This window comes from Gymnoscopelus microlampas, assembly GCF_963454915.1.
Source record: "Gymnoscopelus microlampas genome assembly, chromosome: 9".
NCBI lineage: Eukaryota > Metazoa > Chordata > Actinopteri > Myctophiformes > Myctophidae > Gymnoscopelus > Gymnoscopelus microlampas.
In genome coordinates this window covers 23,244,816-23,262,433 of record NC_139946.1, presented here as the reverse complement: position 1 = coordinate 23,262,433, position 17,618 = coordinate 23,244,816, and the positions used below count along the sequence as shown (strand labels likewise).

Genomic DNA, 17,618 nt, shown 5'->3' with positions numbered 1-17,618 from the left:
ACTATTTGATGTTGTTAATGCATAATTTACTTTGTGTAGTTTATTTGTGTGGCTAGGAGACACAGGCTAACCCTTTTTGTTTGTCAATTGAAAGAATCTCCTATAAAAGCATTACAGTAGTAAGACAATGTTGGCCATGACATGTCAAGTTGTATCTTATAAAAGTAACCAGGCCAACATTACTCTCAAATGACAAACAAAAAGGGGTTTATAATAAATATTTTAGCATGTGGGTCCAGTGTGAGTTGGTTTACATAGCTGCATAGTACATACACAAGCAGAAAACATGATGCAGACATCAACATTTGATCTCTACGCAATCAATAAAACACATTTCCCCTATTGTCATAGATTTAATATAAGCTACTTTATTTCTGATATACATAGCAGGTTGTTAACACATACGGGTACATGTACATACATATTGTGTACTTAAAAAATGTCAAAAATGTCTATAAATGCTCCTACATAATTCAGCTGAGGGCATACTTTTAATTCATTAACTATCAAATTACAGTGACCATAGGTTTACATTGTAACCATCATTTAAAAAGCAGCCTCACGTTAAATTATTTTGGACCATTCACACAGATCATGGGAAGTATACGGTTAACTCATGAGGTAATAATAACGCTGTATATAGCAATCCATTTAAAAGCAATGTTACTGAGCCTTTATATGATAGATAAAACGTCCTTGATTACCCAAAACTCCAACTCCTATTGGACAGTCTCCACATTTCACTTTATCTGGCTTCAGAGCATGTCAGTTTCATCTGTAGCCGTCACTAACAAACATGATCGCTCTGTCCAAGCTCAGAGTACAAACTTTGGGATCACACACACACACACACACACACACACACACACACACACACACACACACACACACACACACACACACACACACACACACACACACACACACACACACACACACACACACACACACAGTTCGACACAAAGTAATGTCTACTTTGTCTTCTCCAGGACCAAACGCACCTCCATGGGACTGTAGTTCCAGGGTCCCATACCACCCTAGTGAACACAGAAATAAAACAATACATGTCAATACATGAGAAAGGGTCATAGGAAATAAATAACTAGTGTTTAATAATCAACCAATGTGTTCACTTCACTGTGTAAAGGGCCACCCACACCAAGAACGATACATTCTCCACACCACAACTATAATGATGTCAGTGGTGAACAATAGTTGGGATCACTTTCAAAGCAATTTAATGATTGATAGAAACACTGACAGCCAATTAAAATCCATCTACATTTACAGGGTGTCACATTCGCCATGTTTACAGAACGTTACTGTTCTTTGATGTGGGTGCTGCTCATATCATTATTATCGTTAAAGTTAGCTTTATAGTTATCATTCTTTGTGTGTATATCCCAATACTGTCCCTTGGTTTAGTATGCTTAATTGTGCCTGTGGAAGCAGTCGTGGCTGTCCCTGTACTCTGATCATACAGTGATGAATTCCAAAAATGTATACATATCTCAGGAAACAACAAAGACATTTTAATTATACTGTAAGCTAATCAATATTGCAATTGAAGTGCTCTAACAAGACAAGACAGTTTTGACAATGTAAGGGCGCTTCCACTGAATATTTTATTCTGTAGCCTATATCTTCAGTGTCCTGTGTCATGATATGTGATTGCATGTAAACGAGAAATCAATTCACACTACTGGCTCCATTCCAGAAATTCCATTCCAGAGCCGTGTTGTGTTCATTAAGGGCTGCTGTTAGCATGCTTGCATAACAACATGCTCGCCAGTAACCTCTTCAATATAACAGAATAGACATTAGAATTGGCTCTATAAAAGCTGGTTACATAATTCTTTGATAAGCATTTGTTCAACAGTTTTGAGAAACACCTTAGGGATGTATATTTCGCTGGCGAGTTCTCAGAATAGCTACATTTGCCAAGTACAATAAATGCTTTTTTTGTTGTTGAATTTCTGGACTTGATTTGTCCCAAATGGGAAATGACTGAGGCTGCAGTAAGTCACAAAACACATTAAAAGCTCACAGACAAAGAATATAAGCCATCAAATGAACATTAGGACATAAGTTCAGAAAATGACAGAGGAAGTTGGAACCTAGTGTAGCCTACTAAGCATGTTGAACAGCTTCACTGCATTAATTATAGAGATATTATTAACTTACACAGCAGTAAAGCGGTACATACTGACATACAAGGACCCTACCTTATAAATTACTTTCCCAGCCTGCAGCACATACAGCCTCTCAGGTATGGCCCCATATTTCGTTGCGGTGATGTTGGTCATTTCATCCACTACCACTGGACACAGAGGATCCTTCTGGACCAGAATCTTGGCTGCAGACAGCCTCTCGTCCAGACACTGGTGTTGGTTGATGTCAACATTGTTGGCAAAGGCCCAACCATCTGAGAGCAATAAAGAATTGACCAGCATGACAAGGACTTCAGATTGATACCACAGCTAAAGCTTTTGAAAACCAAAAATTACATAAATGCATGTCATTTTACACAGCTGAAAGAACCCAGCTCTTCCGCACCAGTGCAGTGCAGATGTATTAGTTAGTAGGCCTATTCTTCTGCCTACACATACGTCTAGGGGTGTGCCGATATATCGTCCCGCGATATATCGCGATACGTTTTCGCGACGATATGTATCGTTTTGGAAAAAAAAAAATATCGTTTTTGAATTTTTTTTTTTTTTTTTTTTTTTTTTTTTACAATCATAATAATCAGGCATGCAAACGGCCCCGAAGTGAAAAGAGTGACAACATGTTTTTTTTTTCGGGTCAGGTGTCATACTATTTGGATTCAAAACGGCTATTGTAGCTGAAAAGCTACAAGTTTGCATGTCTGAATAATGCAAAAACAGAATTATTTGTTTGCATTTTCTTTTTTTCTCCTCCATATATTTTCATAATAAAAAAAGTGCGTATCGTATCGTATCGAAATCGTATCGAAGTTGTGAGCCAAATATCGTATCGTATCGTTTCGTGAAATTAGTGTATCGGCACACCCCTACATACGTCATGTCCTAGTATGAGCGAATAGGGGAAGGGAATCAACGTCACGTGATGCCTTTGTTTGGCCCGGCAAAAACTCGGATGTGTCTCAAAGAATATGATTATTGGCAGAATCGTGAAACGTTTAGAATATTTGGCTGTCCCGTTTTCATTTTTCACAACAAGTGGTTGTTGCAATGACCTGCACTACTATACTTCACCATATGTTGCGGTATGATGAAATAAACCCATTAAATGTTACAACGTGTGTCTCTTTGCTCTGGTCTTAACCTCACACCTCACCGTGTATGTTCCGTAGTGCAATTCTAATGGTGAAAGCTGTGTTGTTTCACCCGAAAAAGTAATGACGGATTCGGCCACGCCCCGAAATACCCATATGTGTCTCAAAGAATAGCCCCCATTGTAATATACCATACAGAACATTGTTTTAATTTTAATTAAAAACTTCCGGACACTTTTATTTTTAGAGGTAGCATTTGTTTAAAATGCTCTGAATTTATTAAGACTTGCAAAACTTGGTTGAACTTGAATCATGAATGAATCAGTTTAACTTGCACAGTTATGGATGTTTGACGTTAGCGGGTGGTGGGCAGAGTTTCCCAGCATGTTTTGAGGGAAATGGTCATGTTTGTGAAAGTGATTACCTGACACATGGTGATTAGTGTTACTGTTCTCTTTATAGCGATAATAGAGTATTTAAATTAACATAATCCAGTGGGTTAGGCCGAGTGGTCGAAACCAAGGCTATAATCAAGAAGGTACAGTCAGCCTTCGGGCCGGGCAGATGCCATTGACGTGCATGGGAGCCAAAACTGGGACCGAAAGTTCGGTGAAATACAATGAAATCTATGGCAGCCGGCTGGACCGGCTTGTGAACAGACACTATTTCTGAACGATTGCGTCCTTTGTCAGTTTCAGGTTATATTCAGGAATATAAAAGAAGATATATCACAGGTTGTTTTCCAATCAATTGTTTTTCGATATGCAAACTGTATAATTTTATTGAGGCATCTAAACTACGTCATGTATCGTTTCTGGCAGTGTTGCCAGATTGTGTTAGAGAAATAAGCAACCAGGTCTACGAAAACAAGCCCAAAAGAAGCAACTAGAGCACTAGGCCATTATGAGCACGTTAAAACCTATATACTGTATACATTGAAAATAGCCGATCTACAAGCTCACAGTCGACGAAAATGACGTAGATGGCCGTGCCTTCTTTTTATATACCTTGGTCGAAACTGGTTAGTAACGCTAATGCCACTGTCATGACACACACACACACACAGTATGACAGGCAAGGCCAACAGGGTCTTTTAAAGAGAGCACAATGGTTTGGTGTCCTATTTCACTCACCTGTCGAATGTGCTTCAATGATGTAAACAACAAGAAAGTCCGCCACGTCCCTGAAGTCACGGACGAGTTGCTTGAACTCGTCCAGTTTGAACAGAAACGGGGGTCAGGTGCAACTTCCAAAGCTCAGCACCAACGGTCTGTTGTCTGCCAAAGGAAAACATACATCAATTTAACTCTGAGAGTAGGGGAGAATGGGGTCAAAAGTAACACTATTTACATTTTCCTTCATAATTCACAGAATACTTGAAATATACTAGTCATCTTTTGTTTTAAGAAACATATATATGTGCCCTAATTACTAATACCATTTATAAGCTTTCACTAGTAAGGACAAGACTAAAATATTACTTTTAATGCAATAAGTCAGAGTGTTGCAATTGCCCCCGTCACACACAAGCACATCACTAAGTAACGTATTTTTCATAATTTAACATTTTTACTTAAGAATGTTTTATATATATATCATTACAATTATTTTGTATTTTTATCCGAATTATTGTCTCCGCCAGGCCGAAGGCATGGTGGAGAGTATGTTTTCACTTTGTCCATCCGTGTGTGTGTGTCCAGCTCCATACATGGGCACATGGTCTGTGAACACCTAACATTGGTCAAGCTTCACGTGACATCACAATATGTAATATAAATAGGTAAGACAGAATTAATCAGGAACAGTTTTACCACCTCGCCTGGCGGAGACCTGTGCTCCGAGGAGCACATATTTTTGGGGCGGTGTAGCCGCCCCCTATAAGTGAGTTTTGGACACCGACCAAAAAATGTGTGTACCCCCTAACCCTTCCATTGTTAATGCAAATCGATACTTTTTTCATATCAGCCAATCACATTACAGCTAGTGTCATCACCACTAACTGTAATGTGATTGGCTGACTTTGCAAATTCAGGACTGTGATTGGCTAGCGAAACACATGACACATGTGCAGCCCTATGAATAGCAGAATGGATTTAAAAAAAAGTCATTTATCCTTTTTTTAAAGTGAGTCATGTTGTGATGACCACACACCGCCCACTTAACACTGGGTATATCTGACTTTGTCTGTGTGTCCGTCCGTCCGTATGTATGTATGTCCAATAAACAAACATTGATGACAACATCAATACAGGGCTCATCAAAGGCACCACTCTCTTCACACAGGGTGTGATTTTTACTTTGACATTTAGTGAAATTTAGTGAAATATACAGTAACATGTAACACAAAACATCTGCTTGCATTGAAACACATTGTTACAATTGACCCCGGTCACTGTGTTACAATTGCCCCCGATCGGCCAGCCATGATGAAATCCCATATTCTAGCTAGAAACACCTAGTACATAGGCTGCTGACGTTAATTTGTGACCAATAACATAGAGATACAATTCTAAGTTTAAATTAGCTGTCAAGCCATCTTAACTTTAGACAGCAGAAGGAAAATACTGTACATTCAAAAATGTATTTTACACCTCAAAATCTGTTTTTGTTGAAAACTTCTGCTGAGATGAAATGATCATTCTATCCTTCCATAGGTAGAGAGAGGACCTACTGAGCATGTGCACAAGAAGTCTCACCCCTCTTAGCCTGGGCAGCATTCCATTTCGGGTATATGATCCGGTCGGGAGCGGAAGTAAAAAAAAGAAAAAGTGGCCGGATGGGCAGACCCGGAAAGACGTCTCACCCCAAAATAAGTCCGTCCTAATAAAATCCTTGATGCGGCATAGTTTAGCTTATTTTTTAAATGTAAATGTGCGTGCACTATCCGGAGACTATTTAGCGTCAGTATTGTCCCACGGGGAAATTCTATTCCATTTAAATAGGGATTGGGGAACCAAAACAAAGCGGCACCGGAAAGAGGATTTTTTTTTCAGTAGGCGTGGCCTAGACCCATAGCCTAGACCGGATCATGGGTCTTTTCGTAACGCAGACCAGGCTTTCCTCCGAGGTGGAAATACTGGTGATGCGAGGTTACACCCCTCTAGCTTATTTATGATTAGAATGTTTGAGTGTGTTACGTATAGGGCCTACTTTGCCCCCTGTTACTTTTGATCCCTGTCTCCCCTATACAGAGCCAAATGGACCCATGAATTCCAAGTGCGATTTTGTAAATGAACTCAGAGGATTTTATGGGGTAAAAAACTCACCTTTCATGAAGTTGAAGATGGTTGATTCGTCTCCCTCTAATGTCACAACAGGTGTGTTGGGGGCCTCTGAGCCCACAAAGGCCTCTTGGCCCAGATTGAGCCACAAGTGTGCCGCCATCGTCTTGAGGAAGCTAAAGGACGCGAACGTCGGTCCCCAGTCGTCATACTTAAACTGTGGGTTATGGGGCATCGTGGTCCTTTCGGCTGCTTTAATGGTGATCTTCTTGGCGAGGCTGGGTGAAATGAAACGTAACATTGCCAGAATGCTGACATTCAGTATTCCAAAGAAGAGCATGCATATTGAGATTAGATGTACCAACAGTTTTTCACGTATCATGTTTGCTGCGTGCCTGCGTCGCTACACAACTGGACTGTGCACTCTGCAGCGATCTTCACAGATGTCCAGCCTATTTCCGCCGTGTGGAGAAAGCCTGGTAACGCGGTAACCGGAAGACTCGCCCCAAAACACGCAGGTAAAGGTTAGGTTTTGTTTTGGCACTGTTTCTGTTTTACTGAGGTTACGTTTAGGAATAAGGTGTTTTAGGCATATTTTTACTGAGGTTACGTTCAGGAATTAGGTTAAGTTTACTGAGGTTACGTTTAGGAATAAGGTCAGGTTTAAGCATAATTTACTGAGGTTACGTAATTTAGGTTTAGGAATACCAGGTGGCGACCATTCCGAGCTCGCCGGATTGGGGCGACGGTGTTTTGGGGCGAGCGTTTTCTTTTGATATTTGGTGACGCGAGTCCGACTCCAACCCGTAGGTTTACCGTAATATTGTAAAATGTAATGCCTCAACTCCTACATTACAAGTGCTTGTCAGGGTGAGGGGTCCCCAGTTCAATGATGATTATTTTGGGGGGTCACGACCTGAAAAGGTTGAGAACCACTGGCCTAGATATGTTGAGGATTAGAGGGAAAATATATTTTATTAGGCTAAATACATGCTAAATGCAGTCCACTAGATGGTGGTAGAGATTAGAGAACAACATTCAACTCTTGATAAGACTGCACGGAGTTGGCAAATTTCTCTCAACATATGGGGGTCTAATTTAACGTTGGAAATATAAGTGGATATGGGAGGAAAATAAAGGTTAGGTACATAATATTCGACACACATTTGTATTGCAATAGGCTACTTTTGTGGACTTGCCTAGTTTAAGAATAATATTCGTTTTAGTCCTAGTTTAATTCATTGTTTTGTTTTCATTAAATCAACTTGAACGCACCCTGGCCTGTAAAATAACAGTTTACTCAATACAAATAAGGCTCAATATATAAACTATGGGACGATATATTTGGTCATAACTGGATGAATGTATTTAATAACCATATCAAACATACGCAATCATACCTAATGTGAAATAAATGGCATAGGCTACCAATGGCAGATTAAAGCAAACAAAACAACAGCAAAAAACAAAACTTACAAAAATGTATCTCATTTTGTGTTAATTAGGCCTATTGGAGATTTGTATAGGAGGCCTATAATGTGTGATTTATTGATTGAATACTTTATTTGACCAAAATGCAAACAGCACGAGTATATACTTGGTCTAAAAGGATAACCCCAAAAAGTCCTATGGACTTGATTCCATTGAGGTCCTGTGTATTCAATTCATCAACATAGGCTAAATTGTATAATCCTTCCAGAGTTGGATTTTAGTTTTAGTTTTTTTATTTTATTATTATTTTTCTTTTGTGTGTGTGTGTGTGTGTGTGTGTGTGTGTGTGTGTGTGTGTGTGTGTGTGTGTGTGTGCGTGTGCGTGTGTGTGTGTGTGTCACCAACACCATTAGGCAATGTTTTTTTGTTTTTTTTGTTATTCCAACTGTCGGAATGTCTATTTTTAAAGTGTTTTAATACCGTATTTGCTCGTCACTTACCGTGCTTGAATATGTGAATAGAACTCAGTTATTCAGGCCTGGGCCTATCTTCCACGTTTAGTTTTCACAGAGCATATAGGCCTAAATCTTAAATTTAGCTAATTAGTAGTCATTTAACTTACTTGTACAGCTAGGCCTACATGTACAGAAACACAGTGTGTAAAGTAACAAAGTAGGCCTACATGTACTCAAGTAATGTACTTATTATGTACAATTTTGAGGTATTTTACTTTACTGGGGTATCTCAAATGTTCAGTAGCCTACTTTTACTTCTGCTCTACTACATCTCAGAGGCAAATATTAGACTTTTACAACTAGTTACTAGTTACTTTGTACATTTTGATTACACAAAACATGCATCACCCACTTCAGCCCTATATACATTTCGGCCTTTTGAAAATAGCCGATCAACAAGCTCACAATGCCTTGGGATGTAAGGCATTGTGGGCTGTAGATCTGCTATTTTCAAAAGATTTTTTAGACATTTTACACATTTGAAAACTTGTGAAATGGGACCTTCTTCTGTATAATGAGTACTTTCTACTTTTGGTACTTTAAGTACATTTTGATATACTTTTGGGCTTTTACTTTTGAATTCCGGACTTTTACTTGTAACATAGGTCTAGCTACTTCTACATTCCAGTATTGATTCTTTTACTTAAGTAAAAAAAAAAGTGAGTACTTTTTCCACCGCTGCAGAAACACTATATCATAATGTGCAAATCTAGGATTATGTTGATTTTCTTACCCCCCCCCCCCCCGCCCCCTCGTAATTACTTTGGCACCTGTCCACGATGTGTGCTGTTGCGCAAAGTCAACATCTCCACACAGCGCTCCGTAGGCTAGGCTATACTACGGCATGCAGGCAGCCTGTGTCTGAAAACGTGTCCTCTCGATCATCGATACATTCACATCCTCCCATCATAATCCTGATCCCGGACACTGGCTGCCCTCATTGGAGAGTAAAACACGTTATAGTTCAAATACTGCCAAGTCAGTGGACCTATCGGATGTCAATCAGAAGCAGCCAGAGATGATGATGATGATGCTGGGGACGAGAGATACAACACAGAGAGGATGCTGCTGCTGATTATTAGTATTATTACACTCATAAATGATTTCTTCACTTTCCTCGTCCTTTGGAAAAAGAATGCTGACGTACACGTGTAGCGCACATTCATCATCTTTTGTTTTTCGGATGCTCGTTATCGTTTCATAAGGTAGGTGTTGTCAGATGTCAGATGTTGTAGGTGATGTTTTGCATAGTAGCCTATTGTATATTTATCTGTCATTAAATGTTTCGATGAATTGAATACACATGGACCCCAATGGAAACAAGCCATAGTGCTTTCGGTTCAATCCTTTTAGCATTGTATTTGTATTAAACTGTACTCTCTATGCTTTTTTTTGCAAACTGTTAATAAAGTATCAAATCAATCAATCAATCAATCAATCAGATGACAGATTGATTTATTTTATAGCCTATTTCGATTTATGATGATGAATTAATCAGTGTGCAACTTCTACATTCCTGTCCATTTGCCAACATTGCAAAGCATTTAATTGTTGATATTTCGCCTAGGCTAAAGGCAGTGATCTGTCTTTGTTTAAGATTTTTCCTCTTTTTTTTCCTCTTCTTTTTCTTGTGCTCAGGTAATGTGAGCAGGACCTTCACACTCTCGAGAGCCGCGGTATCAAATCAATGCAGAACTCCTCGGCACTGTTCGGGATGGTCAGCCACTGTCAGACCCCAACGTTCACAGACTTCACGGGCTTGACGCTCTCCATGTACAGCAGCAAGACGGACATCTGTGCGACGAGACGCGTCGGGAACGATGCCTTCGGGTCCCAGAATGGCCGGAGCCCGCATCACCACAACCCGGCTCACATGCAACAGTGTGCCAGTCCAAAGCGACCCGGAGCGTCCGAGGATCAACGCTATGGGTCTCAAGAAAAAGCGCATCTGACAGCCAAAACTCCACGCACATGCTTTACTGTCGCTCCCGGGCAAGGTAAGCTGAACCCCGTACCAGATTTGTGTTGTTGTTGTTGCACTTCCAGAATGTTTCAAAAAATCGCCCAAATATTCCACATTTTTATTTCAAGATTTGTTTGAAGTTCTACAAGCTCACAACGCGTCCAATGCGTTGTGAGCTTGTAGATGTGCTATTTTCAAATAGCCGATGTATGTTTTTTACAAGTGCTCTGTTGCTTCTTTTGGGCTTGTTTTCATAAACGCACAAAAGGTCACAATCAACTGAATCGAGATCACTGATTTAGATAATGTTACTATTGTGTTACTTGTTGTGAATTCCTAACCTCAGTCTATGGCCAAAAATAGCAGCTGAATAGCAATATTTCATTCAATGGTAAATGTCATCTATTAGCACTTTATGCTGAGCGTTTACATTATGGAGAATCCTACAGTTGCTGTGGGAAATGGCTAAGATAAACCACTCAAACAGCAGTTGTTGAAGTGTGACCGATTTGGAGAAGGATTACACAAGCATTTTGAGATTACTTGAGATGGAAATGCAAGCAGACCATGATCTGAAATTATACTGACACTGGTCCAGATGGCTGCCTGAGAGCATCATTTTGCTGTCTTTTGATCCTGCTGTACTGTATATTTTGTTGACAGAATCCTGTTTGCAGTGGTGGATTAGGCTATGGTTAATTAGACCCAGAAGTCACTTGGATGCTGGGACAATTCATAAATAACACAGCACAATCAAAGCCTTTGCAGCACAGGAAGACCATGTGTAGTGATACATGTGCAATATAAGTGCCAAATAAGTGTGCACTTCCTATGGGTGTCAACTGCACATGGCTGCATTTAACTTAAGGGAAGTTCATTGTGATGTCAGCTTATTTAGGAGATGCACACTTGGTGTTAAGACCTCTCTGGTGGCCTTAATGGCTTTGACAGATTACAAAAATAAATAATATAATACTTTAATAAATGCTTATTTTTTTAATTTATATTGTCAGTTCAGGCAATTAAGCTACGGATTCTACATCCAAAACACATTTTGTTTCTTTAGTGAGATTTCCCCGGTTGATGCCTAGTTCTAGGACCTGCCAAAAAGCATCTTTGACACGGGCTCATCAATAACTGCGTAAACGTAAAAACAACAATTACATAGCTGAAATAAACACTGGCAACATCCACAAGTGGAGTGGAAACAAGACCCACTGCTTGGGTGTATGTCTGTCTTGTGTGGAAGCTTACTCCATCCTGTTTAGACAGCATGTTGTTGTGAGCGGGCGGACGTAATTACTGGCCCATCCTAAATTATGATTAGACAGAACTGACTTTTATATTAGCAATCATCCTCGCAGCAAGAAGAGGATCAACGGATTTGATTATTGTTTCTTCTGACTAAACGCAAAACATATGGCTGCCGAATGTGCGTCTGCATTTATGAGTTTTCTTGGAGCACAATTGTGCCCTCAGAACCCCCCGTCCCAGCATCCCCCAAACCAGAATGAATCGTCTCATTGTCTTTGGGATAAGTCTTTTGAACTCGCTCCGTAAATTGTGGGAAAGCGTGTTATGCCTTTGTGAAGTTATGTTGTGTACATTAATATTGAGACAGTTTGTTTTACAGTTCTCTTCTGTCAGAAACAGTGTCAGAAAGACATAGTTGTTCATATAGATTTTTTTACAATCGCAATTGCTGTGGCAGTATAAATTAGAGTAATTTGATAATTGTGAGTAGAACAAAAAACAACAACATTATTTTGTATATACATATATATATTTTTTAAATTATATATATTTATATATATTCATTTTCATGAAGTACATTTTAGACTTGAAGTATTATTATTTAGATTCACAGTTCAACTTACGTGGTAACATTACTATATTGCAAATCATATGCAATAATAACAAATGTGTTGTTTGGTTTTGTCAAATATGTACTGCTAATATTTCCTTTGTCGCCCCCATAAATGCACGGTATAATGCTTGCCAGGTTACAGTGTATTTTGGTGAGTCTGGATTACAAAAACGATCACTGGACTCATCAGGTTTGTGTATCATGCTTCATTTCAGAGAGATCAGGTTTCGCACTCCTCTGTGGGGACAGAACTGGGGTTAAAACTGCATTCTCCAGCACTACTTTGCATTCATACTGAAAAGGATTTATTTAAAAAATAACAGACTGTAATATTTGTTCTGGCGGATATACGACAATGGATGGAGAACATATTACCTCAAATCAAATGTATTACTGTTGACCTCTCTGTCGTTGCAAAATCGGAAACTTTATCCAGTGATAACTGCTAGCGAGAAGCAGATTTTTATCTGTTGTGGATAGTAGTAGTGACGCATGGCAAATCACCATCAAGCATGTTCCCTGCACTTCTTAATCTACCAGTGGGACTGTAAACAATCTGATAGCAAGGATGACTGACATGATTACCAATAGACATAGTGTGTGTGTGTGTGTGTGTGTGTGTGTGTGTGTGTGTGTGTGTGTGTGTGTGTGTGTGTGTGTGTGTGTGTGTGTGTGTGTGTGTGTGTGTGTGTGTGTGTGTGTGTGTGTGTGTGCGTGCGTGCGTGCGTGCGTGCGTGCGTGCGTGCGTGCGTGCGTGCGTGTGCGTGTGTGTTATTATGTTGTTTGAGTGTGTGAGTTTAGGGAGTGAGTGACTAGATGAGTAATGTAGTGAATGAGGGAGTAAATGAGTGATCGCTAGTAATCAGTGAGTTGGAGTGGAGGAGAGGACTCAAGCTCTTAACTGAAGTGCATCGAGATAGAGCAGGCTCCCGATCTCTGATCAAAAATCTTTTAACACTGGGATTGCCTTTTTTTTATTGGGAAAAACAGCAATGATTGGCCAAAAATAGTCCAACATACAGTTGAAACTAGGGCTGGCCGATAATCAAAATCAAAATCAAATATCATGATATTTTTGACCAAAAAAATTGATAATGATATTGTGACGACACTGTGTGGATGACTAAATTCAACAGCTTACATCACTTTACTATAATATATAATATAATAATAAAACAGCCTTTAAGACCAGGAAAAAGCAATCCCAGATGAAATCTCTTATCACAATATCGATATAATATCGGTATATTTACCGGCCCGAGTTGAAAGCATTACATTTTACAACCTCATATTCACTGTGCCATCTGTTCAGGGATATGTTCCAGTCACTTACGTAAATGAATTTACTAGTAAGTCTGTATCCTGGCTGTTTGTTAATTAGTTGACTATTCATTGAAGTTTTTGTTCAGTGACACTTTTTCACAGTGTGTGACGTTGCACCAGGTGTTTAGGTCTGGAAACCCCGTCCTGTATGCGCCGTTGCTCTTAGTGAAAGCCAACAGTGGTTGATCATCTTTACACTATGAGCCCACTGTACTATAAATATCAGTGCCCACCAGCAAAGAAAATATTTAACTTGCAAAGAAAAACACTTTACCCACTCGAAAAAGAATATCACGTTTGAATGGAGTGTGTACTCTAGTATCATTTGATACCTTACTAAAGTTTCTTCTGGCTGGGACCGTCTGGCGAGGAGTCTATGAGCTTATTTGAGGAAAATGTTTGAATTAGAGGAGTGTGCTGGAGTCCCACGCTCTCTTTCTCTGATAAATTCAGAGGCCTGTGTGTGTGTGTGTTGATTCAGCCTGTGAAAAGATGAGTAATGGACTTAAGAGTGAGTCCTTATGGCTACTAGTAACATGTTTTTGTTACTTCCTGTAGTTCTTTGCAAGCATGAATGCTGTACATCTACATCTGCACACACACACACACACACACACACACACACACACACACACACACACACACACACACACACACACACACACACACACACACACACACACACACACACACACACACACACACACACACACACACACACACACACACACACACAGAGAGAAGAGCAAACACGCGTACAGAATGCACACACTTCAACCATTGTGCGTTGGCATTGGCAACCATGTTGAATTCCCTCAAAGTGACTTAGTTTCCTGTGTTTTCCCCAGCAGCATTTGTAGACGTCAGCCTGCGGGGTGATAATCTGACCATTATGAGAAACAACCAGACATTACTGCCCGCTTTAAGGCACTACTGTGTCATAAGTGTTTAACGACCACTTGTCAGTAGCTTGTGATTACTTTTGGTTATACGTGCTTATACAAGCACATTAAATGAATTTGCAGAGGTTGGCTTCTGCCTTGAAGTTCTTTAGTGAGTTTAGTTATTGTCTCTCCACCAGACTATGTTTTCGCCCCCTTCAGTCCGCGTGTCAGTCCGTGTGTGTGTCCGTCTGTGTGCAGCTAATCTCTGACACTGTTGGACCGCTCGGCGCAAAACTGGGGACGCATACTCCTTGGAGGCCAAGTAAAAACCTCTGTCCCAAATGTCTCATATTGGCCTGTTATAGCGCCCCCAGGAGTACATATCGCCACACATTACCTCTATAGTCATGTGATCAAGACGGATCTATCCGATTTTTCATATTCCATCCTGATTGGCTAAGATTGGCTTCTAAAGTTTGCAGTAGTGGCCCGTTTTGAACAAAATGCCTCAAATCATGATTGACGTGAAAAGCATGCACATTCCCGCTAGGCCAAGCAAGAAATGCCTCATGGTGGAACTATAATAGGCCGATTCACGTTTTGTCCCATAACTCTTGAACCGTAGCTCAAACAACAAACAATTTGTTTTCCACTGGATTCCTTGAATCATTACGCAACTCCCCAAATAGGCCACGCCCATTTACACGTAGCAATATTAACGCCATTCTGCCTTTGTTTTTGCTACTACTCCTACCGATTTTGTCCAAACCTCACCCAAATTGGTACACCTAATCTCTGTAGTCATGTGATTAAGCTGCATCTGTCACATTATCCGGATTCTATTCCAATTGACTAAGATTGGCTTTCAAAGTTTGAAGGAGGGGCTCGTTTTGCACGACATGCTACAAGCACCACTGGACCGATTGGTGGGAAACTTTGCACGCACACTCCCAGTAGGCCAAGGAAGAATATCCACCCAATTGTTTTTCATATTGGCCTGTTATAGCGCCACCATGAGACAGATTTTTACAAAACCATTCTTTTTATATTACTCAGACAGATTTTGTCCAAACTTCATGTAAGTCAATACACATTATCTCTGTAGTCGTGTCATCAAGACGTATTTGTCAGATGTCCTTCCTATTGACTACGATTGGCTTCCAAAGTTTGCAGGGGTGGCCAAGGAAAACAGTAGAAAACAAAAACGAGCACTCTCAGGCCACGTTTAGACGACTACGGTCTCCAGAGAAAACGGCAAAGTGCCGTTGCGTTCTCACTTTTTATTCTGCATTTAGACGGAGGTGCAACAGTGATTGAAAACGCTGTAGTGCGCATGCCAGGTGGCTAGGTGGCGCGACGCGCTGCCAGATAGACCAGTCATGCATGCGTAGAACCGCTTCGTTCTACATTCTAATTCACCAATGCAGCGTGGTTCTACTCAGAGTTGCCAGGTCTGCTTATTATAAGCGAATTTGGGCTTGTTTTTCTGTAAAGTTGCTTGTAAATATTGGTAGTTGCGGGGTTGCATTTTCTTTTACTTGTTTCTAAAGTGTAGTTGCTTATTTGGGCTTGTTTCCTAATGTTGTTTAAACCAGTGGTTCTCAAACATTTTCATGTCGCCCCAGATTAATATGCAGGTCGTCTCTTTGTCTGCAGAGTAGACCCCCATCTGAAAATATATTATGCCAGGGACCCATACAACATTTGTGCTGTTAAAATGTTTCAAAAAATATTCAAAATTTTTCACATTTTCTTAATCGTCTATTTTCAAACAGCCGATGTATATAGGTTTAAAGTGCTGATGTAGCCTATAGCCTGGCCTAGTCACTTCTTTTTGGCTTGTTTTCATAGACCTGGTTGCTTATTTCTCTCACAAAATCTTCCAACACTGGTTCTACGGCTCACTGTTGTGAGCCGATGTGAGCCATGACATCACACGTTTTGCGGATTCCCCGTATTGCATGTTTACACATGAGGCTGAGCGTTTTCAAAGATTTCCACTCTGGAAGGTGGTTTCACTTTGTTAAGTTTTCAATCCCCGATAACGCTGTTGCCGTCTAAACGGACGGTACATCTGATATTTTATTTTGCCGTTTTCTCTTGAGACCGTTGTCGTCTAAACAGGGCCTAAGTCTGTATATAATGGAATGGCCAAGGAAGAATTTCCACCCCGATTTTTTCAAATCACCTCATAATGGCGCTACTCAACCCACTTCACGTATTGCCCTATAACTCTTGAATTGTAGGGGTTGACATTGCTGGCCCACAAGAACCTACCTGGCATGGCGGAGACCTGTGCTCCGAGGAGCACATTTTTCTAGTTCTTAATGAAAAGGAGGTGATCCATGGCTCTTGTTTTGAGCTGCCCCACTTAACCACTTGAGCCCTATTTTATACTTCGTCATACTATGTACTAGTTGTGCAGCATACAGCAGATCTACCAGCTCACAGGGTGTCGTGATGCAACTGTTGTGAACTTTTAGATCTTCTATTTATTTATTTTTGTATTTTACCCATAATGACATGCCCAAAATAGGGATGCCAAATTGAATGGTTAAAGACGAGAAGGTTCAGAAAAGGAGAACCATACTCTTGAAAAAGGCTTGAAATTGTTGCACATACATTCTAAACTGTTTCACTATTTCCTAGTGAAAAGCGTTTTAATGTTTGTTGCATAGTTATGGGTTAATTTAACTTTGTAAGGTTTTTTATAAAAAGTGCCTCTGTCTGAATTTCTCTGTGTCAGCTTTGACTTTGATTTATGTACAGATCATTTTACTTATTCACAGATCAATGGGCTTTTATCTGACCCAGTTAAATGGACACTGCCTTTTTTGTAATCGATAACTGGAACACCTTCCTTGGCATGAAGTCTCACATTATTTGTTTAGACACATCATTATGTTATTCTATACACAAGTCAAAAACACAGAAAAACAAACAGATTAAGTAAAATCTTTACATTTGCAGTATATGCTTTTATTTACTAAGTACATTATTTCTCCCTTTTATATCCATCTATTCTATTCTAAACTATAAAATGTACTTTAATGTTTTCCATGAAATGTACCCCTCTTAGTTTTTGTGTCCATTGATCCAAAGTTGATGGATGTGGGCAATTTATTGTAATTTTTTGTGGTATCAACATCTCTGAG

General features: G+C 39.9%; 2 protein-coding genes across 2 annotated transcripts in view; one reads left to right on the top strand and one right to left on the bottom strand.

Moving 5' to 3' along the window:
* Window positions 1-350: 350 nt before the first annotated feature.
* dio1 (iodothyronine deiodinase 1) lies at window positions 351-6,915 on the bottom strand. The gene is made up of 4 exons (XM_084067210.1): window positions 6,526-6,915; window positions 4,393-4,536; window positions 2,226-2,425; window positions 351-1,037 (listed from the first exon to the last, which is right to left on the bottom strand). Exons 1-4 carry the CDS (start codon window positions 6,860-6,862, stop codon window positions 972-974), a joined length of 747 nt encoding a protein of 248 aa, XP_083923336.1. The 5' UTR covers window positions 6,863-6,915; the 3' UTR covers window positions 351-971.
* A 2,598-nt stretch (window positions 6,916-9,513) lies between these two features.
* glis1b (GLIS family zinc finger 1b) overlaps window positions 9,514-17,618 on the top strand; it is a 100,518-nt gene continuing 92,413 nt past the window's right edge. The window contains exons 1-2 of the mRNA XM_084066028.1: window positions 9,514-9,631; window positions 10,065-10,423. Of these exons, the coding sequence (XP_083922154.1) occupies window positions 10,114-10,423 (310 nt within the window). The 5' untranslated portion in view covers window positions 9,514-9,631; window positions 10,065-10,113. The remainder of the gene's footprint in view (window positions 9,632-10,064; window positions 10,424-17,618) is intronic.